This window comes from Podarcis cretensis (genome assembly GCF_951804945.1).
Source record: "Podarcis cretensis genome assembly, chromosome: 6".
NCBI lineage: Eukaryota > Metazoa > Chordata > Lepidosauria > Squamata > Lacertidae > Podarcis > Podarcis cretensis.
This window is the reverse complement of record NC_137175.1, coordinates 28,606,724-28,634,612: the sequence shown is the minus strand read 5'-3', so window position 1 is coordinate 28,634,612 and position 27,889 is coordinate 28,606,724. Positions and strand designations below refer to the sequence as shown.

Genomic DNA, 27,889 nt, shown 5'->3' with positions numbered 1-27,889 from the left:
GGTGTCAAAGACATGCAAACATGACAGCAACATTCATGAAGGTAGATAAAATATTCTAGTTTTTTTAAAAAAAAAACAAAAACAAAAAGACGCTGTTTGGAAATAGACATGCTTCTCCAAACAGGTGTGAGACAGACAGTCCATCGAGCAATGCAAATGCCAAAAACAGACAACACTGCAAATGAGGACACTAAGATACAGCCGTGCACCATGGCTTCCTTTTGTACCTCTTCTGGGATTACTTGGGGAACCTTATCCCCTTCCTTGGCAACATCTTCCTGCACGGGAGCTGGCTTGTCCGATTCCTCAGAAGAAATCATGCCCTCTGCTTCTCCCTCGCTCTTTTCCTTGTCAAGCTCAGGCAAACTCCGGGAGAAGTCTTCGAAGGCGGCGCTGTGGTAGTCGCCAATGACTGTGAAGTCCACCTCAGCCTCAAGGCTGGAAGTTGAGCTGACCGTGATGCTTGAGCACTTGCGCTCGATGGCCAGGTGGTTGTCTTTAAGGAAGACAGAGTCTCTCTCCTGGTCTTGCTCCTCGTCCCCAGTGTCACTTTCGGGGGCCCTGTGCCGAGGTGGCTTAGATTTCTCCTCTGTGCCCTCCCTCAATCCCGCTCTCTGAATGAGACAAAAGGGAGGAAAGACGCTATGGCTGTAAGTGCTGAATGACAGGTTACAGCGATCAGGCCCCGTTGGTTTGGGGTGGAGAGGGAGAGAGGAAGCATCATCGAAAGGGTATCAAGCACATCCCAAGCATGAAAACCAAAACTTCTCACAGCAAAAACTCTGCAGGGAGAAGGGTTTCTGATTTTACCTGCAAAACTGCAAGGAGGAAATAAAACAATGACCTTGGAAATATTAATCCCAAATAGATGAGTGGTACTTGTGGCAAAAGCAGGTGTGTGCAAAAAGAGGAGATGTTGTTAAGACATTAATAAAGAAGTTTGGACTCTCACTGACCATTGGGGAAGCAGGAGGACAGAAAAGTGGAGGCAGAGAGTAGAAAAGTTTGGGTGTGGGGAAAAAGACAAAAGGTTAAGGCAAATCAGCTGCACATATTGCAGGAGAAGCAAGAACATTTGTCAATTTCACTGAGATAAGGTCATTTGTTATTTTCTGCCACTGTATATACCTCACTTCGCTTTGTAAGGCTCCTTTTAAAAAGCACGCAAGGAACAATTCGGTGGTATCCTGAAATATCACAGTGTTTGTGAAAGGGCGTGTGTTGTGAGAACTCACATCTCTGGATTGAGTATGCCACCAGAGGAAACCTGTTAAAAGTATGAACTTTTCCAGGGTAGATTTTTAATCAGTGTAATTGACAAGAAAAAAATCAGAACAAAAGGACATCGTTCTCCTAGCTCCCCCAAAAGCTACACATACCTCTCAACTGCATCAATGTGGAAATTCCACCCCCAAACTGGCCTATATTCCTAAACCGTATCGAAGCACCTTCTATTATGAATTCACAAAGAATTGCTACTTGTTAGGGATTGAGCCAAAAATTACTATGGTCAATGGAGATTCTCCTCATGGCACCAGTGGGGTTTGGACCATCCCCCAGGAAGTAAATGCTATTCTTTAATTTAGATGCTATGATGTCCTACTTCTTAATGCCTGGTTTTGTCCAGGTTTCTGGTATGTTGAGAGGTATGAGAAGAGATAATTAAAACAAACAGAAGAGGAGCATATATATGTGTGTGTATATACATATATAAAGATATATAGTAGCTCAGTAAGCTGGGGAAGGAGGTGTGGCACACGGCTTTCTAGGGTGAGGTTTTACACCACAAAAGCAAGCAGTTAGTAAAACATCATTGAGACCTGAGGGGCCACTGGAGGAGCAGCCATTAAACTCTCTTCTTTCGGGGAGGCTTTTACTGATGGGCCTGATAAATCCTTTTCTTCCCAAGCTGGTTCTTGAAATTTGCTCTAGATTAGAGAAAAGGGGTTAGTCTTAAAAGAGCAGAAAGGAACTCAGCTAGTGCCTTGGTTGGAGCAGTGGGAAGCTATTTTTGTCAGCCAGCCACTAGCTTGCCAAAGGCAGGAGGGGAGGAGAGGAGGGGCTCACAAGCCAAGCAAAAGAAGGGATATCAAAATTAAGAGATGCAAGAAGGAAGAAGCTGGAAGCGTGAGAATGTTGCTGCTAGGTGTGTGCATGGAGGTATGGGAGAGATACAAAGCTCTCAGCGCGTCATCCTTTCCCACCCTGCCACTGCACGATTCCATTCACAAAACTCATTTTGCTTGGATTTGAGTTAGCAGCTGGCACTCTCCAAGTTAGCCAAACCTCCAGGAGTTCTCTCTCTCACGCACATACACACACACAGAGAGAGAACAATCCAAAAGCTGATGAACTGCCTGGGCCAGCAAGTTTGCATTCAGCAACTGAGCCAGGTCACACACACACACAAAGGACAGGGGATGCAAGCAGCGGCTCTCGGTCAACGGCCATGTTTGAAGCCATGGCACATGGTGCATAAAGGCAAGTCACACAACATGCTTTATGAACTTTCCAGTGGGACAGTTCATTTGAGAGGTTACCACAGCTTCTGCCAAAGTGATTTCACAGCCAGAATCAGGAGAAGCCAGCTCAACATCCCCTTCCGGTTCTTGCTCTGATCCGACAGAAATATCTTCCTTCCAAGATGAAGACTGGGATGGTTCTCCCTCACTTGTTCCTTGTACAACAGCTAGGTAGTTCACATCCAGGGCTTTGCCATCCAAAGTGCCCGAGGCCAACTCAACATCTGCACAGCTGTTCTCTAAAAATATACCTGTTTGTAGCTCTATCTGCATCCTTGATAGATCCTTTGGTGTCTCATTGCCAGTGCAACTCTCGTACAACCCCTTTGGAGTTGCATGTTGCTCACCAAAAAGTGGGCTATATACTTCACCTTGTTCAAACATCCGGATTTTAGAAGCTACGGAGACTTCTTGGTCCATCTCATTTCTATACTCAAATAAACCCCCATGGTTCTCTACAGGTGCTGCTATATCCTGATGTTTTTGAAGTGAAGTAGTTGTATCTGTGCTAAATGCCATGTGATTCAGTGGCTCTAGACCTGGTTTCCCTTCCTTGATAACAGTGTGCAGTTCTTCCCTTTCCTGTGCTACGGCATGATAAGGATGTGGACATTCTTTGCTCCTTTTTGCTGGTTCAATCTTAGGAGAGAGAGTATGGGTGGCCTCAGTTCCATCTTCCAAAGAAGATTTATCCTGGAATATCTCTCTTGATTCTGGAGGTTTAGTATCAGGAGGGCCAGCCTGGGATAAAATGTCACCCCTGGATGGCTGTTTCAAGTTGGAGAATTTATCTCCAGTGAGCTCTTCTAAGTCTAGAGTTGCACCCTCTGTTTCTTTGAGATGATCTTTGGCTACCTCTTCCATTTCATAGTGTCCATCCAAAGCTGAGCCTTTCAAGTCTTCAATTTTATCCTTACTCACCCCTTCTGCTTTTACGTGCCTATCCAATTCTTTATCTTTAGCCAACTTATCCAATACATCTCTGTCTAACTCTTCAGCCTCAGAGGGAGCACCCTGAGTTGTCTCTTTCAACTCTGAGAGATTATCCAAAGTTGATGGTTCATCTTTAGTTGACTCTTCAGACAGAGTAAGCTTATCTTTCATCATCTGCTCCACTTCAGTATGGTTGGCACTGGCTGCATCTTCCAGTTCTTGGAGTCTCTGTTTATCTACAACTTCCAATTCATGGTTATCCTCTTTAGCCAACTCTTCCAATTCAGGGTGTTTGTCCTTGGAAGAGATTTCTGATGTGGTACATTTACTTTGAACTTCAGAGAATTTGTCATGGGGAGGCTGGCTTGAATCAAGAGTTTCATCCTGGGGCAATTCTCCTGGTTTTGCATCCTGTAGTTTACTCTGCTCTTCATCTGAAATTTCTGTAGTACAGGAAAGCTGCTGTAGTGAGAAACCCAGGGTGGATTTCGTAATCTCTATGGCTTCCATTTGAAGGAATATTTGAGAAGTTTCAGTTTCTTCTAATTTATTAATTTCTCTTTGAGTTTCTGAAGTTCTGAATGTCAAACCTACTTTTTCCATGGCAGTATCAACTTCCTTCTTGTCAGAGTCTTCTCCACCTTCTTGGAGAATATTGTGAGTTTCATCTGCTCCCTGTAAAATCTGTGGCATCGATAAATGGAAAACTCTTTGGCTGAATTCTTCTGTAGAATGATGTGCATTGGATTCGCTGTAAACTTTTGTTCCATAATCAGTTGGTTCCACTGAAGTTTTTTTCTCTGGAGTTGATGAATGCTCTTCTTTCTCATAAGCACATGACTCTGCGGGATGTATCTTTTTACCATCCTCTGTAACTTTTTCAGGCAAATCTGATTTTATAATTGGTTTACTGAGCTCCGATTGTCCTCCCCTGTAAGTGGACGACCTGGATTGGAACTCATCATCTTCCTTGATCTCTGTTGCACCGGAAGCTGGTGCAAAACTAGGGCTCTTCTCTTTTTCATCTAATGACTCTGTTTGGTTTTCCTGCCTGCCTTCAGATGAGCCGGGCTTTTCTCTGGCAGGTATTGTATTGATCTTATCACCATCTTTTTCATCAGTTTCTTCAGACCCCAAATAGATTATCCTTTCTGCAGCAGAAGATACCATTTTCACCTTAGTTCTAACAGTCTCAGAATCTGAGGTAGTTTTGAACACTTCTTTGTCTGACAGAGTCAAAGTAGTCCTGTGTTCTTGTATTATAGTTCTGCTTTGTTTGTTTGGAGATTCTGAGGCATGTATTTGCCCTTCTTCAACTTGGAAACCTTCAGGTATGGTACTCTTTTCTGTTGGTCCTTCAGGGTGGTGAGCTGGTTGCTCAAGAGTGGTAGAAGCCACCACTGCTGCTTCCATTTTGTCTTTCTGTTCCCCTTTCTCCTCAAGTTTAGTGGAAGCTACCATCACCGCCTCTCTTTGGCCTTTCTGTTCTGCCTCCTCAGGATGAGTGGAGGCTACCATGACTGTCTCCATTTTATCTTTCTGCTCGTCTCTCTCCTCAGCAGACTGTCCATCTGTCTCAGAAGAGTGTTTCCTGCTATCTCTCTCGTACACATCATCATCCCATAACGAGTCAAAATCTTCTGGGCTGGCTATCATCTTGGCTTTTTTCCGAATATGTGCTCTGCCTTCCCCGCTTGCTTTCTCCTCTTGCTTTGCTGCTGCTGCTTTGAGTTCCCTCACTGCAGTGGTCACTTTTGTTAAATCCAAATCTGGATGCTTCTCTGAAGGACCTGCATGCGCCTCTTCTTTTTGGGTCTCAACTATTTGTTTTAGTGCTAGCTCTTCCAGCCCAGAAGTTTCTCTTTCTATAAATACCCAATGCTCTGAACCCTGCATTGCAATTGGATCAAGAAGAGTTAGCATTAAACATTAATTTCCTGAACAACTCATTATTAACATGCAGCAAGAGTCTTGCCAACATCCCTGTAATCATTAAATTGTATTACTACTAAAGAAACAACCTGGAGGTAGATGCCTTTAAGGAGGTGTTTGTTATTGACTTGAATGCATGCTGAAATCTCAGAAGCACAGTTCTGAGACTGGGGCTGAGAGCTGGATTTTAACAGACAGTATTTCTCCCTTCCCGTTTGCAAAAGTCTGGTGCCAAAAGTTTATACAAATCATGAGCTACATAATCAGCTATGTGTGATTCTGACTGTTGAATTGATGATTTGGAAATTCAAGGTCTCGTTATCAAATCAGAATTCTAATGTAAGCTTTAGAACAATATTCAAACATTGATTTAAATTAACCACATGTTAATTATCTGTATACCTAAGCAACGAACTCATGCATAGTGCATAGTTATATTCACATCTAACTAAATCACTTTGTAAGCTGGCAAGTCAAGTTACTGTAATGAGACTTTCTCTTTGGTGCCTAAATTTTCACAATGAAATTTATCCAGATCTTTCATATCTCAGTATGTCTGTGTGCAAGAATGATAAACATCTTTCATGATGGGAATGGGAGGAATCCCTTTTAGTCTATAGTCAAGAGCAAGACTACAGACTGAAGATCCTGTTGCACCCTGTTTTTTTAGGCTCCAGCAGCATCCACAGGTTCTCCACACTGAGAAAGCAAGTGAAATGGTTGAGACACTTTCGTTCCTTCACATGGTATTACACTGCTCTGGACAAACTTGAGTAGAGGCAACAATTTTGGTCCAGTGCCCCAGTTAATACGAACCCAAGACCAATTCCATTTAAAAAAAGGCAGATCAGAGGGCTAGAACTAGGAAGGCATTGCTAAGAAAGTAAATGGCAGAAACTGTAATGCGAACTGCTTTAAAAGGCAGTACAGCAAAATGTAGGAGGCAGGGAAAAGAAAACCTACTATTTAGTGCATCAAGTAGCACAGCAATACCAAACTATTTAAACACTGTGTATGATGCTACGTATTAATATGTAGTGATTTGCTTTTCATGTCGTGTGTTTTATCCAAGCCCATCACCCACTGAGCGTTCAGTCATTACTGTAGAAGAAAGCAGGAAGACAGAGCACGTATTGATGAAATGGTGGCAGGAGGGGTGGGACAAAGAGTTGGGTTGAGTCCCTGGAATTATGTGCTGGGGTCATTTATAAATAATAATAATAATAATAATAATAATAATAATAATAATAATAATGTTAAGCCCTAGACATACAGCAGCCCATAATTGGCTAGTTAAATATCTTAATTGTGGTTGGAGATGTTACTGGTGATTTCCCCAAAAATTGAAAGAATGCATTGCAACAGAGAGATTTTTCCTGCAGCCTCACAATGGCTTCTGATCTGGTGGAGGCAGCTGTGATTTGCTCTAGTGCCATGCACTACATTGTGGTACAGTGCCACGAGTCAGTCTGAGAGGCTAATTACACCACAGTACTCTTCAATACTGGAAGGCAACTATGGAGCAAACAATTGTGCAGGTCTGAATGTATGCACAGAATGAAGTACCAATCATTTACAGCTGTATGCTCAAACCTTGCTATAGAAAAATTTGTGTCAACTGCACTGATGGGAATAAACACAACATGTAACACTATTTGCCTTGTCCCATTAAATATATCTTCAAGAAAACTCAAATGTAAGAATCCGCAAAACATAATTTCCATTTCTATCATTGCTGAGTCTCCTAATAACTAGTGCTGTGACAAATGTTCACTCATTTCAACATTGAAGTAGTATTTTCAAAGCAATCAGAAGCATATCCTAAAAAAGTCTTAAATGTGCACGTGGTCATCTTTTTTTGAAGCTGGCATTGTTTCCTCTATCCTTTTTAGGAACATTGCAACTTAAGGCTTCCTTTTCTTTCCTAGAGTGATCCTAGCAAATCAGGGATCAAACCAACACCTTGTGAACTATTAGATTTGCCTATGTGCTTATGTTAAAAGGGAGAAACAAAAATGGATTCAGAGTGAAGGCAATCTTTCCTGGAGTGGTCACATGGGTGACCCTAACCAATTAGAGATCTTGTAGTGAATCTGATGACATACATTATATGCACAGTGCTTCAGACACTTCAATCATACAATCTACTGTACTCTGCTGTACAAAGGGAAAACTCACATTCATTGTTCTGCCTGCCTTTGTTTCTGGCCTCACCACTCAGGAAGGTTGCCAAAAAGAAAATGCAGCCCCTTGGGCTGAAGCGGTTTCCCCCCTCTTGGAAACCAACTATTATGCTGCATGGCATCTGCCTTTATTGCCATGCCCTGAGGACAACTAAGCACCCACACTCAAGTTTGATTGTCTCTCCATAATACAGTTTCTCTAACTATCTTCTCTCCCACTGTCCACTAGAAGGCACTTCTCTGTAACTTGGTCCTGGGCCATGCTGATACAGTTAAGGCCCAAACTAACTTTCGTAATCTTGAGAGCTATGCCAGAAACCACATTCAGAACTGGCATGAACTGTGCATGCTATCCATCCTAAGATAGGAACTAGCTTTCAGAGTGCATGGGTTTGACAACTATGGTGCCTGTGCGAACAACTATTGGGTTGTTTATTATTGGTTGTGAAATGCCACAACCATTGCTCAAGTTACAAGCTGCATATGCATGCACCTCCATTAACTGCAAACTGAATACAATATCAATATTACTTTCTACTGCAGCTGATTTTCATAGAGTTATCCTATTCAAGTACCAGCTAGGTTCAGACACGCTTTCAACAAACTTTACCCCAATAGTCAGTTGAAGAGTCTACATATACCACTGTCAGGACAATATTCAAAATCAACCCTTAACACACCAAGAATTACTAGCTTGGATGGAATAACTTTATAACATTGTTTTGAATAAATTTCAAATGAATCCCCAATTTACTGACCATTGCTAAATATGGCTGATCAACTGTAATTAACAGTGTGATCTTATACATGCCTATTCAGAAGCATATACCACTGAATACAGTAGGTGAGCATGTATAAAAGATTGCAGCCTAAACCTTTCTTACTGCAAATGGAAACAAAAAAGAGAAGCAGATACAGAAAGAGAGAAAAAGGAAGGGTGGTGATAACCTCAGGAGAAGAAACAAGGCTTTTCTGTGTAAAAGACTCCATGATTAAGGCAGCTCCATGCTCAGATGACAGATCCTCTGGAGAATCCTCTTCTGACATCTATTTCAGCAGGGGAAACCCAAGACCCCAAGGCAGAGAAAGAGGCAGAGAAAGAAAGAGAGAGAGAAAGAGAAAGAGTGAGAAAGAAAGAAATAAGTAGTAGGAGAAGAGACAATGAGAGACAGGGAGACAGTAAATAAAGTATGGAGAATACACTCCATTCCTAGAGCTTTCACTTTCATCTTCCACTTTTACCTGACAACTTTTCTAGCATGAAAACACCCTATCCTTCAGCTTCCATCATTTCCGTGTCAGTGACAATAACAATGACCTAATGAACGCTACTTCTATCTCCTATAACGCCTGAAGACAAAGAGATCCACCTTGTTTCCATCATAAAGGTTTCAGCTCAGTTCCAGACAGATCTTGCTCAATGCACAACCTTTGATCTAGGAATATTCAGCAAACTATGAACCTAACTAGATGTGATGGGTGCACTCATGGTTGTTTATTCCATGTCTACTACATTCACAGACAGAACAGATGGGGTGTCCAATTTTACTATCAAAAGTGGCATGCAGTAAGAAGAGTTCAGCCTTCCTCCTCCTCCTATGCCTTTGCTTCAGACACCTTTGTGCCTAGGCTGCTTTACATTCCTTTTATTGGAGCTGAGTTGTGAGCAAAATTGTTCTGAGCAATGGAGTGTGTGTGGAGAAGTAGGTGGGGAAAGACTCAGTTCTCCTCATCTATGCCTCTGTTTTGATGTAGAAGCAAGACCTCCATCCCACCTTATGTGCAAACAGGACAGACATATAATGACAAACCTGGCTGCCTCCATCAATTTGGTCCTACCGCTTTCAGCCTCCATTTGCTTGTACCTTTGCCCAGAAACCACTGTTTTAAAGTACCAAGAAGCAGAATGCACACCACACTAACACTCAAACCACATAGTGGTGGGTGATCCATGTCCCAACCATAAAGGCTGGAGAGAATTCAAATGCAGTAGATGCCACATAGCCCCTGATCAGACTGATTCTGTTATGCTGTGAGCAGATAAAGTATCAAGTACGAAGCCACACAGAACAGCTGCATAGCACTGATATGCAACAGACAAAACCTTCATAATATTAGAGCAAAACAAACCTCGTTGGCCTTCTCTGGGGTTCCCCTTGGTGTCTCATCCTCATGTTTGGGCGAGGAAGAGGCAGGCGAGGAAGGCAGCCTCCTATCCCGGTCCCTGTGCACGAGTTTGCTGTTAGGTTCCTTCAGGGTCCTCTTCAACTCATTGATGCTGGCCTGGTGCTTTAGCAAAACATCTTCCGGTTTGTCTAAAAACTTTTGGAGGGAGAGGGGAAGGTAACTACTGAGGTGAGGATTAGAGGAAGGAACATGAGTGGGACGAGTGATCTTTTCCGAGGTGGAAGCTTCACTGAGTTTAGAACCTCAGAGGCTGTATTCTCTGTAAAGTGAAATCTCCACTGCAATGGAGACTTTTAATTTTCATGAAACCACAGCTTAGGATGACAGTTAGGGCTAAAAGACTGGCCCTGCCACTGAACTTAATCAAGCATGATCCTGTTTTCCTTGAAGTAAAGTCACCCTGGTCAAAGAGATTCCATTTTCCAACCCTTTTTGTGTAAACTTTATGGTAATCTATAGCAGAATTCTCTTTCTTGACTCCCACAGGCCTAGATTTTATTTTATTGGAATGTTAGTCATTCTAGGGTCAACAGCTTAAGGAGCCAAGAGACAGATTTGTTTCTGTCCAGTGTTTCCAATTTTGTATGGTAATTTCCACTCGATATCCTCAGGAACATCAAGTCTGCAACTGAAAAAGCTGAAGATTTAAAATCTGAACCAGGAGCCAGATATAGGCTATTTCAAATAGTAAAAAAAGATGAAAACAGGGCTCTAGGTTTGGTATAAAATCAAGTGGGTTCAGGGCCAGAATTATACGACTAAATCATCCCCTTTTTATAAAGTTTTTACTGTGGTTAAGTGAAGTTCCACCCTGTTGGATTGTGCAAACTGTTTCAAAGAGAGGAAGACCATAAATATGTGTGCCCAACTCAAATAAGAATTTAGGTCCTGTTCCCTACCTGTGATATTCTTCTCTGATGAAAGTCTCCCCTCCCTGTATTTCCAGATTCCACAGAGATGCCACAAAAACCAGTCATCAGCTTTAAGTCCCTTCAAAGCGGAGCAGCATTTCCCAAACTTTTTACAATCAAAGGACATTTTTCTTCAGAAATAAAATTGGAGTCACACTGAAAGTTTTCTGTTCTATCTTAAGACTAAAAATAACTGGGAGTGCACTTCTTGTGCTTCTGTTTGAGTCACTGTTCTGGGTGTCACTCCCAACTACAAAGAAGCACGCCAAGAACAGTTATTTATATTCAGTGAAATCCTATGCATTTCTACTCGGAAGGAAGCCCTAATGATTTCAGTGGCACTTGCTCCCAGATAAGCGTGCAAAGAGTTGCAGCTGAAGAGATGCAACTTTTGAGGATGAGTCTATGAACTAGGAGAGATTGAATGATTAAACCATCTCCAATGCTGAAATTCAGCAAAAGTATTTTGCCTGCAGTGGAGACAGAGCGCTTTGGGGCTTTCTATAGGCATCTGTCTGACCACTGTGAGAACAGGATAGTGGACCAGAAGGTCCTTAGACCTGATCCAGCACGGCTCATCTTGTGTTTTTAAAAAGGCAAGGCAATAATAGCTAGGCATGCAGTCTCCTTTGTGAGTGGGCAATTAAAAGGACCCTTTAATTGGTATCCTGCGCCAGACTAGCAGTCCTCTTCTGCCATGCTAAAGAACATATTTGGGGAATGATTGCCCCAGAGGCTGAGAAACTAAGAACTGGAAGTGTGAGCATCTCTGAATCAGTTTGCCCCTTGCCCCATTCATGTACCGGTGAGGTTGTCAATAAGGACCATAAAAGGGTTGCAATATGGAGCATGCAAAAGTAATGGATGGTAAAACAACACAAAGGGAACAATAGCCGGCACTGAAGATCAGGTGCTTGGAGAATTTGTGTGTCTGTGTGGATGGATGGACAGCCAGGCAGGAAATCAGTAGCTGATACACCTTGGCTGTCTTGGGAAACTAAAACTGTAGCATGACAACATTAGTATGCAGTGACAGCATTTCATTCTGACTGTGGTTTGCTTTCCAGTTTTGATTCTAGAGCCCGATTCAAGCCTGCTAAAAATAAATCAACCAAAACCATCATCATGGGATTCAGGCTAATTTGAATGGAAACCCTATAGTTCTTCTCTGAAGGGGGAAAAGGTTGAGGAACAACTCTGCATAGTAGGAGAAATCTGCAAATAATAAGCTGTGTGGAAAGAAAGAGCCTTAACCTTCTTCTTCACAGCTTGTGCAAGATACTTTAACAGCCTGGCTGTTTATTTTTAATTCACCTATCAAATGTCACTCAAGTTCATCATCCAAAGAAAAAACGGAGGGCAACTTGGTTACATTGCTTTCTACTGACTGGCAGCTTAGCAAGGTGACCAGGTGAAAGCTCCAATTTCAGTTCTATCCTAACCTGCACAAACTTCAATGATGCAGATCTTCTGACCTGCCACTGAGTGGTGTACATTATTGTCATAACTATTTCTGCCTCTGAAATACCTGTTTCCTACCTGAGGACATCAGGGCCGGAAAATGGAAAGAGAGACAATGGGATACTAAGAAAACACAGGAAAGTGTCAGTTGGGTATTAAAATATGGATGATTTCCTAGGAAGCAAGTAGCTGAAGTGACCTGGCTACTGCTCGCAAGGAGGGCTACTTGTGGAATAAAAGATGCTTCCAGTCTGAATACATCTTGTATCCCAGTAAACAGGGGCACAATCAGTGTGGTTGGCATGTTTAAAAGAGGATGAGCACTAGAATGCACTGATGAAGCGTTAAGACATTCCAGAAAGAGAATACCTCCTGCTTGTGCCTTGGGGTGGTTTCTTGTTCCGGCTGGCAGCAAAAAGAAGGGGGAGGGAAGGAACTAGCAGAGTCAGTCAAGGGAACTCATAGAACACACATTATACTGAGGTTATAACTCAGGAGCCAAGAAAAATATCATCTGTAATGCCATGTGGTTTCAGCATGGAGTTGTCAGCACTGGAAAGGGCTCTCTATGGTGTAGCCTTTTTCTCTGCAAATGAGGAAACCAGGAATGGTGTGTGCCATAAAAATCTACTGATGAAAATTTGGGAAATGGAGAAGGTCAGAGGAAATCACAAGGGCAGATTATTATTTGTTAAATAATGAATTAAATCCCATTTCATATATTATGAGCTGAGCTCCAAATCCCTGAGAATTCAAGGTTAAAAATATGTCGGCTGTTGCCGTTAGCCAGCCTTCCTTGCTTCCACTATCTATGCCAAGCAAAGCTACCCTTGTGAAAGGGGTATGGAGCTGGGAGGGCTCACTAGAGATAGAAAAGGACCTATAAGCTCCATCCATTCATGGGGTGGGGAACAGCTTGATTTGAAAAGCCCGATTCTGAATTGAGATGAAGGGAGTTTGCTCCTCACTTAATTCATCCCTTAATTCAAAGAGTAGGGGCCAGGGGGCAGATAGGACAGAAACCTCCCTTCAGGGGCAGATCTCCCAAAGCCTGGATGTAGATTTTGTACCTTTAGCTCCTTGATTTTTGTTGGGGTGGTCACCTCTTCATCCTCGGTCTCGGACCGCGTTCTTCCTCCATACCTGCTGTCTTCGTCTCTCCTGTCTGACTCTGTTCCTCCATCGTGATTCTCGCTGACTGAAGCTGGGCGAGAGAATTCTGCACAGAAAAGAGAGAGGAACGGAGGAGCCCTATTTTGTCCCATTGAGTCCAGCCAAAAGCAAGAGCAGATTTGTTCTGCACAGGCTACTGTACCTGCTTTTTAATACTAGAAACAATGTAATCTCAATATTTAAAAAAGGTGCAGAGCTCCCCTTTCCCTTGGTGGGGGACACCCCACAGGCTCGTGATCCAACACTGCTATAAAATCAGCTCTGGGATTCAAGTCTTATTTTGATCTTTGTTTTCCTGAGATTCCTTGGGTCAAGTCCTTGACAACCCAAAAACATCACCACTCATCTGCACTGGGGCTGATCATCTCTTGCTTAGCACACTGTATAATAAGTGGCTTACTTTATGCTACATCTATAGAGGAATTATCCACCTAAAGTTTACAGCATGTTACACCCTGAAAGAGAACTTCATGAAAATGCTTTACTGTTGGTATCTAACTCCATCAAAGTTGGCAAAAATGTACAGAACAAGGTCAAGCATTTGTTGGAGATGTAGAGAGGCAGAGGGTACGATGATACACATGTGGTGGAATTGTAGGAAAATAAGGGAATTGGGGGGCATAATATATAATGAGCTAAAAAATATGTTTTGAAAAAAAAAACCCTGAAGCCTTTCTACTGGGTATAACAGGTATGGACATTCCCAAAAATATGAGGAAGATCTTTCTATATGCAACTGTGGCAGCAAGAATTTTAGTAGCCAGAAATTGGAAAGGAGATTCCATCCCGACCAAAGTGGATTGGCAGACAAAATTATTAGAATTTACAGAATTATCAAAGATGACAGGAAGAAATCAGAGATAATACAGACCAAATGTTTATTAGAGAGTGGGGTATTTACATAAACTATCTTAAACAGCATTGTAAAAATGTGAATTCTCTGACAGGTTTAGAATGACCCCTGCAGAAACATAGAAAATCTTATAAAAACAGAGATATGGGAAAGGATTGGAATGATAACGAAAAGTGTGTTACATAAAAGAAACCTGGGACCCTTGATGGTGTGACTGGAAGTCATAATAGAAGTTGTGTTGTAAGAAATTTATTTACTCTTTGCAATTTTCTATATCCTTTGGTTTTTGTTTGCTGACTTTTTTCTTTCTTTTTTAAAACTAATAGAGCAATTAAAAATAGAGGGTGCTATATAAGGAAGGCAGAAGAGGAGGCATATCACCTGCTCTCCCATATTGTGGATCTATTCCTCAGGAATGCGTCTATCTCTGGTCAGCTCACTGTTTCTACATAGTGACTTATTATATATTAGCCCCATGAAGTAAGAATGCATTGCTAACCCCTTTGCTGAAAATTAATGGGGCAACTGCTTAACCAATGTTGATCACTTTGCTATAGTTACTATAATATATATATATAAAGCAAGTGCAGTAAGCGCAGTCGAAAAGTGCTGCTTTTTGCATTCTGATCTTAAGACATCCAAGAGCTGTTCAAATCTTGCTGAGAATCTTGCTACCAACCTCCCAAAATCATAAATGGAGCTCCTGTCACCCACTTTTTTAGTAGCTTCTAGGTTTACAATAGTGCAGGGGGACAATGCAACATGGCAGAAACGTGGTGAACAAGACCACTCCATTGTTGTAGTTCCTCATCCTCTATGGCACAGAATTCCCTTTCTAGGGCAGTTTTTCACTTCTGCTCTCTGCTTCTCTGTTTCTTCAAAAAGAGAAGCTGAGTTGCCTTGGGGAACATAATATTTCTAACAACACAGGAAGAAAAACCTCTCCAGCATTCACCCCCCCCCCAATATCTCATGTTCAGAAGTTTCAGGCGGCAGCTCAGGTGAAGTGAAAGGGCTAATGGAATCATCTGCTTCTTCATTGCTGAGTCCCTATTTTAAACAAGTCCTAAAGTAGGGAAATTCAGCCCTCCAGAGCAAATGAGCTCGGTGGTTTAGACCACAGAGCCACCTGCTCCCTTTACCTACCTTCTTAAGTTCATAACGTGATACAGCCCTATGAGTCATGCTGTTGTGCATGTGTGTGCATCTGTATGTACATATGAGTATTTTTTTCTGCTATAACCAACAGCTTTTTGCACATTTGAAAGAAAATTTTCCTTAAAAGCAATGGTCCCCAGACTAAGGGCCACCAATACTTTTCTCCTTGTTTGGGTGCCACTTATAAGCATAATCTTCTCCATGGGAGCCAAAATCCTTGCCCCATTTTGGGAAGCCTGGCAACCCACCCAAGGGACTCCTATGAACCATTGTTGGAAAAAACTGCTCTTGAGCCCAACACAGCAAGGAATAGTAAACTTGCTCCGCTAGCCCACAACCACCCATCACCCCAGTCGATGCCCCCATCCTTTGAACATTAGCCTTCCCATGCCCACCAGTGAACCAATCTCCCTCCCCCTCCCCAATTTGGGGCATACCTCCATCGAGGCTGCGAGACATGGTGTACCGTTTGCTGGAGGAGCGCTCGAAGTAGGGGGCAGGACGATCGATCAGGGCGCTGGCCTGTCGCGTTTGAGCCTGTGTTCGCCCACTGTAGCGGAACTTAGAGCCCATGACTAGGAAGCCCTTTGGGGGAGGCTCCGGGGACACTAACCTGCAGAAGGGGAGGAGGAGGAGGAGGGAAAACATTGTAATGGATTAGTAACCCGCTCAGCAATAGGATGCAAAGTACCAGCTCTGAGACAAAGGGAAAGCAGGCAGCAGTGGCAACATCTCAAAGTTTGCAGATTTTATGCTGTGAACTGTTTCGAGATCTTTGGATGAAGGGAGGTATACAAATTCAAGAAATATAAATGAAATATATTTATATTTATATTTATATATTTATATTATGTTTCATTATGATATTATGATCAAATATGTTTAGCCAGAGGTAGCTTACAATCAGCCTCAAGGTTGTGAGTTGCACTGTCTGTCATACAGGGTTCTGAACATGGAAATCTAATGTCAAGTAATTGTTTACTTAATCACTCTTTCCAGGACAAGTACCATTAGATGAAATTTGTGGCTTCATGTGCAGACATCATGCATGCATCCCCCCACCAAAAAATTTCAAGGTGCTCATCCAGTCAACAGATTAAAAGGTAAAGGTAAACGGACCCCTGACCATTAGGTCCAGTCGTGGCTGACTCTGGGGTTGCGGCACACATCTCACTTTATTGGCCGAGGGAGCTGGCGTACAGCTTCCGGGTCATGTGGCCAGCATGACTAAGCCGCTTCTGGCAAGCCAGAGCAGCGCACAGAAACGCTGTTTACCTTCCCGCTGGAGCGGTACCTATTTATCTACTTGCACTTTAATGTGCTTTTGAACCGCTAGGTTGGCAGGAGCAGGGACGGAGCAACGGGAGCTCACCCTGTTGCGGGGATTTGAACCGCCAACCTTCTGATCGGCAAGTCCTAGGCTCTGTGGTTTAACCCACAGCACCACCTGTGTCCCTAGCCAACAGATTACATTCATCAATAAACAGTGATTCTTACTTGCCAGAACAACCTTCTGCAAGTTAATTAATGTAGCTATGTGCTCCTTCAAACCATGGTTTAATCGGACTTTGATACCCTAATTTTGAAGAAAGAACATTTTACTTGCCCTGGTGATGTAGCAAGTGAGATTGATCTGAAGGTCCCTTGACTGTGACAATCTGAAACTTTGATGTATCTGTGTTCTGTGCTGCCTTGCTAAACATTTTGATTTATTCTACACATTAAGCAGAGTCGAGTGATAGATATCTGGACTGTGCTCCACAATACAGGGAAAGGTTGCATTTATTTAATGTCCCTGCATGTCAAAGGCTCCCTATTTTATAATAAACCAACATGTTTGAGAGTATGCAACATTAAACGTTTCTCTTGGATGTGCAAGTTTTATGAGTCCCCATTCCTGCAGTTGCAACTGCTACAGTCCAGAATTCTACCCCATTAGATTGACAAGTCCTTCTGTGTAAAGTGTAGAATGGCTCTTATGTTTCAAGGCAAGGCAGCTATGCTATCTCAGTTTCCTAGATCTCCACTACTCATTTGAAACTATGTGCTTCCCCGCCTGAAGCATCTCTTGTGCCTTTCACCCCAAAGAAACTGTTTGCAATGTTCACTTGCTGACACACACACACACACACACACACACACACAACTATACATAAAAGAGTTGTTTGGATTTGCAACCTTTTCATGGTACTACAAAACACCAATGTTGGGCATCTCCATCACCCTGCAATGGGATCACTCTTGATATGCGTACAAATGTGTTTATGGGGAAAGTAACATTAAAAAAACCAATAAAGAAGGCCTATTGAAAAAAGAAAATATGGCAAGCACAGCGACTACATTTTTTAACGAATGCTGACATATTCCTGCAAAATGTGCCTGTAGCAGGCCAAACATCCAGGTCTTATTTTAATATGATGTCTCATTTAGTAATTGCATCTGAATCTCACCCCTCCTTGAAGGAGTTCACAATACTGAGGAATATCCCATTTCCTCCCCACAACAACTCTGTGAGGTAGGTTGGCCGGGGTGTTGTTCACTGGTCTGAAGGTCAATCATAGACTTGTAGGGCTGGAAGGTACCTCAAGGGACATCCAATCCAACTCCATGCAACACAGAAAACTCAGTTAAAGCATCCATGATAGATGGGCATCCAACCTCTGCAAACCATAGAGCTTTGTAACCAGGTAGCTCTACATGGGGCTACCTTTGAAGGGGACCTGGAAACTACAACTAATCCAGAATGAGGCAGCTAGACTAGGAGTGGCCACCAAGACCCTATAACACTGGTCCTGAAAGACCTACGTTGGCTCCCAGAACGTTTCCAAGCACAATTCAAAGTGTTGGTGCCTTTAAAGCCATGAACAGCCTCGGCCCAGTATAACTGAAGGAGAATCTCCACCCCCATTGTTCAGCCTGGGTACTGAGGTCTTCCTCCAAGGGTCTTCTGGCGGTTTCCTCACTGTGAGAAGTGAGGTTACAGGGAACCAGGCAGAGGCCTTCTTGGTAGTGGCGCCCACCCTGTGAAACGCCCTCCCATCAGATGTCAAGGAAATAAACAACTATCTGACTTTTAGAAGACATCTGAAGGCAGCCCTGTTTAGCAAAGTTTTTGATGTTTGGTGTTTTATTCAATTTTTAATCTGTTGGGAGCTGCCCAAGGTGGCTGGGAAAACCCAACCGGATGGGCAAAGTAATAATAATAATAATAATAATAATAATAATAATAATAATATTCTTCTTCTTTGAATCCTACTTGGAACTTTCAATCCAAGCCCAGCACTCAATCCAACACCATACTGGCTTTTTTTTATATAAAATGGTTATGTTTTATGGCATATAAATCAAATCATCCATTATCACCTTCCTAGCCTACCTGAATGTCACAATTCTTCTGCTTTGGTGAACGAGCCAGTTGAAGAGCACTACATGCAGCTCTCTGGGGCACTTGGCTTTTCTAACCTTAACTAAATTTTTAAAACATTCTGCCTGCCAATGCCTAAGATGTTCCCATCATTTAGGATTAACTAAATCAGTGCAATCTGTAGAAAGTTAACCCGTGACGAAGAAGAGCTTCCGAGCCAACTCTCTCTTCCATGCGTTCCCCAAGGGCTTCCCTGGGATGTTAATGGCTGGAGTGCCAGAGGAGGGGCAGGGAGAGCAAAGTCATAACTAAGCAGGCAAGGAGCAAAGGCCACAGGTCTTATGCTGGAACATGTGTTGGTTTAGTGTGCAGCCATCTGCTGATGCAGCTCTTTGGGGAAAGATGTATTTACACTGCGGTAAATATATCCAGTTACTAGGCTATGTTATTATGACAACATCTGCTTCCAAACATCTGTTATTCTATTAGTGTGAATAAAGGATTGGTAGGAAGACCTCAATGATTATTTATTTATTTATTTATTTGGGGGTAGTTTTAAGAACTTTAAAACCATCCTGCACTGCAGGGGGTTGGACTAGTTGACCCTTAGATCCCTTCCACCTCGATTCTATGACTGTGACAATGGCAGGCCCATGTGCAGCAGAGGAGGGGATACAGAGACAACATCAGTGCGTGCAATGCAGTTGGGCTGAACCAGGAAGAAAAGAACACGCCTACCCCTGCTCTGCAAACACAGAAAAACTTAAGTGTGTATTTTGTGTGTGTGATGGTTCTCCACTTCAAACTTTTGTCCACTTGCCCCAGCCCTTGCCTAGAAGAGGAGAAACAAACCTATCATGTTCAAGGCCTGGAAGGCACACCCAACTGGGTTCACTTAACTCCCCCTCCAATAGAATCCATTTCATAAGACTGGGAACAGAAAGCCATCTGCATACAGTGACGTCTCAACTCAGGGTGTTATTAGACTGCTCTTCACTAATGCTCAAGGTTTTCCCCCAGTCACACTCCTGATCCCTTATCATGTCCCCAGTTCCCATTTCTCCTGTCTCGAGTTTTGCCCAATGGTCTTATTGATTCTAGTTGACTTTATGACTCTGCCTCTTGATTGTTGCGTGGATTAATGGCTCTTGCCAGCTGCAGACTGAAGCCCTGCACTTGCATCTTTGCCAAATCCTCACGTAAGCTGAATTCTGACACGGTGTCACTTCCCTGTATTGCTTTGTTATCAGCTAGATGCACGGACGGTTTATCCCCTGAAGCTCTCTAGTGCTCTTTCTCATGTGCTCTCCCACCCCACCTTGAAAGAAGAGGAAGTTTTGGCTTTGTGGATGCGCCCAATTTCGGAAGATTGTGAGGAGCACCGTATGCAATTTATGGATTCCTTGCGTTATGTGGAAGCCACACAATGTGACAAAGAAACCCACAGTTGGCCCTACTTGCTTTTTGTTGTCATCTGAACAAACAAACCTTCTAAATGCATCTAGGGATGTTCTGCCAGCTGCTCTGCAGTGAATGTTAAAGGGGAAAAGGATGTCACAGGAAATGTGCAGGGTAAACGATCTGGGACTATGTCTTGATGTATAAAACATTGGCCTGTCAGGATAGGAAATGTTTCAGAGGCAGACAAGTAGAAAACCTGCAAAGTGTGTGACCAGGAGCAGGGAAAGGTTGCCTCAAAGCCTTTGCTCCTTTAATAGAGCTCAAATGCCCCTGGCAAATGTTCCATCCATTGGAGATGGAGTAAAGGATGTGTATGGACAGCTGCCTAAGAAACAGTAGCTTACAGAGTCATAACCAGTTCTGTTAGTCTCAAACAGTAAAGGCAGATCTGCATACATTTTCTTTTGCCAACGATAAGAAGAAGAAGAAGAAGAGGAGTTTGGATTTGATATCCCGCCTTTCACTCCCTTTAAGGAGTCTCAAAGCGGCTAACATTCTCCTTTCCCTTCCTCCCCCACAACAAACACTTTGTGAGGTGAGTGGGGCTGAGAGACTTCAAAGAAGGGTGACTGGCCCAAGGTCACCCAGCAGCTGCATGTGGAGGAGCGGAGATGAGAACCCGGTTCCCCAGATTACGAGACTACCGCTCTTAACCACTACACCACACTGGCTCTCGATGAGTAACTGTCAGGGCCCTGAAACTAAATATCCTGGTTGGCCCATGCCTGGCACAGCTTACTCGTTTCCCAGATCATCCTACTGAGCAGAACTCTGAAAGTCTTCCTTTAACCGTGGGTGTTGAGATTATCAAGATGCTGAATTGAGCACCTGATACCCAATTCTGCCCATGATGTGAACATTCAACAGCTCAGATTGTAGTGATCTACTTATCTGAGCTGCCTTAATACTGGAGAAAGGAATGCAAACCATGCTATATATCAATTTCCACAAGCAGCACATGAAACCCATTCCCGTGAGTGGGAATTTATGACCGGAGATACTGCATGCATCTCTCCTTCACAAACAAATGAAGCACAATGCACTCCTATGAGCTGTTAAAAGCTCATAGCAGCAGCAGAACGTGACATATGAATTGACTCTTTGAATATTTACTGAAAAGATACAGATGAACAGCGGCTCATTGGACAGGTAAAATTCATGACCTCTCCCTTCTTGATTCATAGCTAGGGCTAGAATAAAAATGCATGCAAACTCAGAGGGCCTGGTTGGAACTATAATCTGGGAACTAGCAACACCAAGTCAGCAAAACGATTTTTGCCTTCAAGAGAATTCTAAACCTAGTTGAAGTCTTACAGAACACAGAACACACAAAGCTCATTTCTCCCTCTATCTTGCCCTACCCTGTAAACTGTCTCAGCTACCAGTATGCTTCATATTCTACAGCTGGAAACAAGATCACTGTAATAAGGCAACACCAACCATGCTGTAAGCTGCAAGGCTGAGGTTTTCTTTTTTAAGAAACCAGAGATTCATATCTGGGAATCCTCCACAGTAAAGATCATATCTGGCAGGGACTCTGTTCTACAGGTTGCTTCCTGCTCAAAAACATATTTAGATTTCCAGGTGGGTGGCAATATATCTTTATCTGAATTTATTTTCACAACAACCTTGTGAAACAGGCTAGACTGAGCGAGAAAGGATCCCTAAACCTTTCAATCTTATCTGTAGCACCTCCTTCATGATCCCCACCCCCGACCCCGGTCTCACCTGAAGAACGTGTGGTGCTCAATGCAAACTTTCCAGAGTCTCTTGGCCGAGCGGTGGTTGGGCAGCTTGAAGCCAATAGTACTCTCAAACTGCTCATACTGAAATTGCAGGGAACAAAAAACAGACATTATGACCAAGAATCAAGTCAGCCCTTACCAACCCCCCTGAGGGAATGATGGAGAGAGAGGGAGGGAGGAAGGTAGGTGCCAGCAAAGATGAAATGAAGGTCTGCTCTAGTTGAACAGTCAGTCTCCTGTTTTCCCACCAGGGTCAAGTTACATCATCCGTCAGCTTCTGCTCCAGTGAGGCTGGTGGTTGGGATCAGTTTTTGAACATGTGGTTCTTGGTGTATTTTGGCCACTCTAAGAACAGGATGCTGGGCCTTTGATCTGATCCAATAGGACTTTTCTCATGTTCTTAAAACAGATCTTTCCAACTCCAGAATCCACAAACTCAGTTGTAAGTGTGACTGCCCTTCCCATCCCACCCCCTGGTTGCTCCTGCTATGGACACCCAGCAAAAAGATCCCTTTCCTTTCTCCGAGTTCTCTGAAAACTGCAGAAAACTCAAAGGATGGGTGGTTGGAGTTTTTCACTGTGCCAGGCATGAGGGACGAAGAAAGGTCCCTGATTGCACAAGATGTTCTAACAACATTCCAAGGGCATGTGTTTAAAAATGCCCAGCAGACTTTTCCTTTTCAACATGGGCTAAGACTGGAGACATAGAGTGCATGTGGAAATGGGCTCTGGGGCACACTTTGCATGGCCAACCCTGCTTCCCATCTACAGACCCAGTGTTCACATGTTCGGGCAAATGTGAGCAAAGAAACTGAGAGACAGAATCTTCCCATCTGGCACTTGGCTTCAAATAAAACAGAAATGGTGAGCATCCTTCTCATTCTCCTGCTTCTCCAAAGTTTGTTTCAACGTGAAATATACATCCCTTCTTTGGTAGAGGACTCAAGAGAGGGGACAAATCAGTGGCAACCAGAAATAATTGTTGGCCATTATGTCAATGCCAAATCTATGGACCTGCTGAACACTCATTACCCAGATGAGGAAACTCGTGTTTCTAATGTTCAGCTTCTCCCCAGGAATTGACTGTCTGCTAAAGAGTGAACTTTTTTCTTTCTTTTGGACAGGGGACACTTGGGACACTTACCTCACCAGGTCGAATTTTGATGTAGAAATTACTCCTCTTGTATGAAATCTTGAGGATCTTGGGCCAGGCAAAACGGTTTATTCTCAGCCTGTCCCTATAAATGAGAAGGCCGTTGGCACACACACCTAGCATGATGTCAATGCCTTCTGAATCCTGCGCAAGAGCCAAAGCAGAAAACAAGAGACAGAAAGAGACATACGAAAACCCATCAGTGCAAAGTCAGACATTCAAAGCAAATCCTCAAACCCTGCTGGTAAGTGCCAAGGTATTATTTTAAACCGGTCAAGGATGTGAAAGCAGGGAAGGAGCAAGGGCAGGTTAACACACCAACCTCCTAAATTCCAAGTGGGTCACTTGTCTGCCTTTATCCCCATCTAACTCATATAGAAACAATTTCAGAACTTGAAAGAGATCATCTGACCAGCCACAACTTTAGGAATATGGTCTCTACTGGTGAGCCACACCTCCAGTTCCAACTCCAGGCAAAGGAGATCTTCCTGGTTTAGGCCTGAGAAAAGGGCGTTACTAGGGGGAGCATCATGAAATGCTTTTCTTCTTGGAAACACCATCAGGAATTTTGCTTTAGGAAAGCGGGCACACTAAGAGTGCATGGCATTGCGTGTCTTCTGTCATTCTCTATGCTTGCAAAAACAGGCTGCAGCATAGCATAGCTACTTCTTTTCCCTGGGCTAATGTTCCCCAAGCAGGCAAAAGTTGACTGCCTAAGTATTTAAGACACAACAGCAGGGGATGCTTCACTGGTGAAAAGGACTGCAGGGACTGAGGCACCACAGCCAAGGTTTAAAGGTGTATTCCCCATTAGGGGATTCTTGTGGGGAGCATATTGCACTAATCTCATAAAATGCGCTTCCTGATCCTGGGAAAAGTCCTGGCCAGCAGCACAAGCCTGCCAACAGCATTTGCTTGCAACATCTATTTATTACAAAGGGGGTGGGGGTGTTGGAAGCATCCTCCCATGTGCTCTAACCCATAGACAATTTTGACGCTAGGGGACAGCAGAGTGCTGTTCAGACTGCTATCCGGAAACCAGCAGGCTCCCAGAGTTGTGGGTCATGATTTAGAGAGCTGTTGTAATCAGAGGGATCAGATATGTGGCCCGAAATTCAGTGCCCTCCATCTTCTCGAGGCTCCTCTGCCTCTTTGAGCACACCAGGAAGTTTGCTAGAGAGCAGGCAGGTGAGATTTTTCTGCGTTCAATTAGATCTGGCTTTTAAGGGATTAACTTCACCGCATCAAATTGGGTTGCTGCTTGTAAAGCATGAAACTGTTCTAGCTGGAGAGGCCAAAACTTGCTGTCTTGGCAGCCAGATCATGCATGGATATGGACGAAGAGAAAAGTTGTGAAGGTAAGAAATACAGGAAACAGAGACAGGAGAACAGAAAAATGGTAAGAAATACGGGAAACAGAGACAGGAGAACAGAAAAAATGGATGGAATTTTAACTGTGTTAGGATAAAGGAGAAAACATGTAGGAAACTACAGGTAGATGACTACTAAATAGGCGTGTGTGTGGACCACTGAAGGCGTGTGTGTGTGTGTGTGTGTGTGTGTGTGTGTGTGTACCAAGAATCTTGTTGTGTGCTTTTCCTTAAACACACACACACACACACACAACCTGCAAAAACTATGGAGTAATCAGCTTCCATGGAATAAAATCTCCACCTTCCACTTGTGACAGAAAAGGTCCCACGATATGGCCGCATGGTACCTTAAAGTTTTGGTTTTTTGTTTTGGTTTTTGTTTTTAAATACAGCTCCAATCTTAAACATTTGACAGTTTGTATTAATCTGTGTCACCAAGATGTTTTCTGATAGGGGAAAAAAATGATGGCAGTGCCTCATCTTATTATTAGATGAGTCCTAGGAAAATTCGCACCACTAAACTGATGCATCCTGTGCGCTGGTGCAGAGTTTGGCCAGGGGTGAAGAGATGATGCGGCAATTTCTTCAGGGCATGCAACCCAACCCATCCTGAGGGCTTCTTCACACACTACAGGTCTGCCGTACCTTGGCATGATGCAGGTCAACTCCATACATAGAAAGCTTCTTGGCATTCTCCAGGAAGTGAATTTCTGCCTCTCCAGGTGTCATGCCCCTTTGAAAGGAAAGGGAGAAATGGCAGAAGTGTCAACCATCAGCTCCTGACAGCTGGGCAAAATGCTGGTATTTCCTTCACTGGGCTTTTACAAGACAGGGGCAGAAAGAAATAGATTGCACAGTGCTATCTGCTCTCAAACAACTGTCAGAGAACCCATTTCCCAGGTTTCGCCTGTTCTCAGGACAGAAGGACAGAAACATACTCACCGGTAAGTCTTATGCAGCTCCATGATACGCTCTTCCAGCTCCCTAGTTTGGTTTGGAGCAAAACGAAGCTCACCAACGTAATTGCCCACGTGCTCCTCGACGTCATAATCTCCCAGTTCAGCTTGTACAGCATAGGAGCCCAGTAATGCATGCGTAACGAAGGAACATGGGAGGCGCCCACTGATTATGTCTGCTCGGAGCTGCAAGCACAGGTAGTATCTAGGGTGGGGAGGGAGTCAAGCAGTTGGGACAGCCGTGAGAAAAGCAAGCAGGAAATCAGGAACTTCCTTGCAGTCATTTAATAAGGGGTGGGCCGTGTTTACTTCTTAATACAGCAAGCCATTTGTTAGTCACAAAGCCAAACACAGCCCGCCATTGGGGCAAGGGTGGCTAACCTGAAGCCCTCCAGGTATCACTGAGCTACAACTCCCATCGGCCCCCTGCCAACACTGGCAGCAGCGAGGAATGCTGAGAGTTAGCTGCCCCTGCACTAGAGGGTTTTCAGACCTCATAATTTGGTTGCTGTCTGGGATTGCAGTCATAATTTTTAATCTGAAGGCATTTAATACCTGGAAAACTTCTAGGTGCAAAAGGGGTATCTGGCCCACCAAGCCAGGCACAGCTTGATGAACATCCAGTTTATTAGTAGTCCAAAACATCTGGAGGGCATCAGCTTGGGGAAGGCTGCCTAAAATCAATTCCTTCCTTCCGGAAGAAGATATTAGGTTGCATCCTTCCAGTGGCCAGTATAAGCAGTGGGGATGGAAGCTGAGGAACGGTAGTGCTATTTTGTTGCTTTTGATTTTGGAGGCAAGTCCTAGGACCTTTAAAGCCCTAAACGGCCTCGGTCCAGTATACCTGAAGGGGCGTCTCCACCCCCACCATTCAGCCAGAACACTGAGGTCCAGCTCTGAGGGCCTTCTGGCAGTTCCCTCACTGCGAGAAGTGAAGCTACAGGGAACCAGGCAGAGGGCTTTCTCGGTAGTGGCACCCGCCCTGTAGAAGGCCCTCCCATCAGATGTCAAGGAAATAAACAACTGTCTGACTTTTAGAAGACATCTGAAGGCAGCCCTTTTTAGGGAGGTTTTTAATGTTTGATGTTTTATTGTGCTTTTAATATTCTGTTGGGAGCCGCCCAGAGTGGCTGGAGAAACCCAGCCAGATGGGTGGGGATATAAATAATATTTATTTATTTATTTATTTATTTATTTATTTATTTATTTATGCATGCTGTTGTTGTGGTTGTTGTTGTTGTTATATAGGACCATTCTCCAGTAGTGATCACCTCTCTCAGTCATCACCAGCGGAAGTCAGCTTGATGTCAAAATGAGTGGCAGCGGTGGGTGGTTGAGGCTTGGTGTGTGTGTGTTTTCAGCTCAACACATTCCATTGCTTAAGAGGGGAATATGTAGCTTTGACTCACCTCGTGATGTCCTCTGTGAGCTGGGCAGGGTCTGGTGGGTAAAACTTGACGGTGAAGGCAAAGTTCCAGGGGCCACCTATGTAAAGGAGAGATGGAGAAAGGGGGAAATATGATGGAGTAGACATACTCAGCTGAGGTATCCTTTCCTTTGTCTCTCACACTTGCACTCATCTCCGATTCCCGCTTCCGTGACTCCGACTGCCTTGCACTGCCTCCCGTTTGCTATGCAAGGAAACTATTAATGTGCCTCAAAAAAGACAAACTCCTCAGAATCAGCAGGGATCTCTGCTTGACTGGATGTACACGGCTGAGGCACATGGCAGGGTGCGCTTGCCTGCTAAGACCTGCGACCCAGCAGAACAGCCTTCGCCACACAAGAGAGGCTACAACTTGCTGTTGCCATGGAAACAGGCTCCTGTCTCCCAGAGGGCCTGCTGTTTGGGAAAGACCTCCTGCGGTATCCGTGCAAACCGCTTGTGCAGCAACACTACCCAATAGCTTGCTACTCAAGAAGCCAACTCCCAACGGAGGGCTTTCTCCTCCCCGTAAAATGAAAGGAGCATGGGAGCCAATATGACCAAGGGCCTATGTCCAATCACCACACTCTCCTGCCTTTCTACATCAGGGCAGAGTGTGCCGCTTGCTTTACCTCAGCCTACCCCCAACCCCCAGCCATGGGCATGATGGCTGGGGCTGGTGGGAGTTGCAGTCGAAAAGGAACCAGGTTACAAAAGTGAATGGCCCCCACTGCTTGGTGCTCCTATCATATAATGTGTTTTATACAATCATGAGGTTCTTCACTGCACTCCTTTCTTTCAATGATAGTTTGCAGTTACTATTATTTCCACTCTGCAAAGAGTGACCAAAAGAGGGTTTCATGGTCGGTAACAATACTACTGTATTGGTATAGGCACACAACACTCTAGGCATAGAATAACACTTCATACAGGTGTCAGTGGCAACTGGAACACTGGAGAATGTTAGATCCTTAAGGCCTTATTCTCCCTCAAGCCTATATTCTTCTCAAGTCCGTTCCTTTTCATGCTTGGAAAATATTTTGAATACAACAATCGAGTTGCTTACTAATGGCATCTTATGGACAAGGGGAGAATTCC

The 27,889-nt window shown here is 43.7% G+C and overlaps 1 protein-coding gene across 9 annotated transcripts in view; it reads right to left on the bottom strand.

Annotated features, from left to right (window-relative positions):
• Positions 1–27,889, bottom strand: part of EPB41L1 (erythrocyte membrane protein band 4.1 like 1) — a 164,082-nt gene that overhangs the window by 11,467 nt on the left and 124,726 nt on the right. For 2 of the 9 annotated variants that reach the window (XM_079978814.1, XM_079978815.1), the window contains 13 exons: positions 26,775–26,850; positions 25,352–25,570; positions 25,055–25,142; positions 23,028–23,180; positions 21,867–21,964; positions 15,751–15,926; positions 13,200–13,348; positions 12,499–12,534; positions 9,701–9,892; positions 8,519–8,617; positions 2,541–5,345; positions 1,821–1,928; positions 228–614 (listed from right to left, as the gene is read on the bottom strand). In XM_079978814.1, coding sequence (XP_079834940.1) covers positions 228–614; positions 1,821–1,928; positions 2,541–5,345; positions 8,519–8,617; positions 9,701–9,892; positions 12,499–12,534; positions 13,200–13,348; positions 15,751–15,926; positions 21,867–21,964; positions 23,028–23,180; positions 25,055–25,142; positions 25,352–25,570; positions 26,775–26,850 — 4,586 coding nt within the window. The remainder of the gene's footprint in view (positions 1–227; positions 615–1,820; positions 1,929–2,540; positions 5,346–8,518; positions 8,618–9,700; positions 9,893–12,498; positions 12,535–13,199; positions 13,349–15,750; positions 15,927–21,866; positions 21,965–23,027; positions 23,181–25,054; positions 25,143–25,351; positions 25,571–26,774; positions 26,851–27,889) is intronic. The other 7 variants (XM_079978816.1, XM_079978817.1, XM_079978818.1 and 4 more) reach the window with 7 other exon arrangements.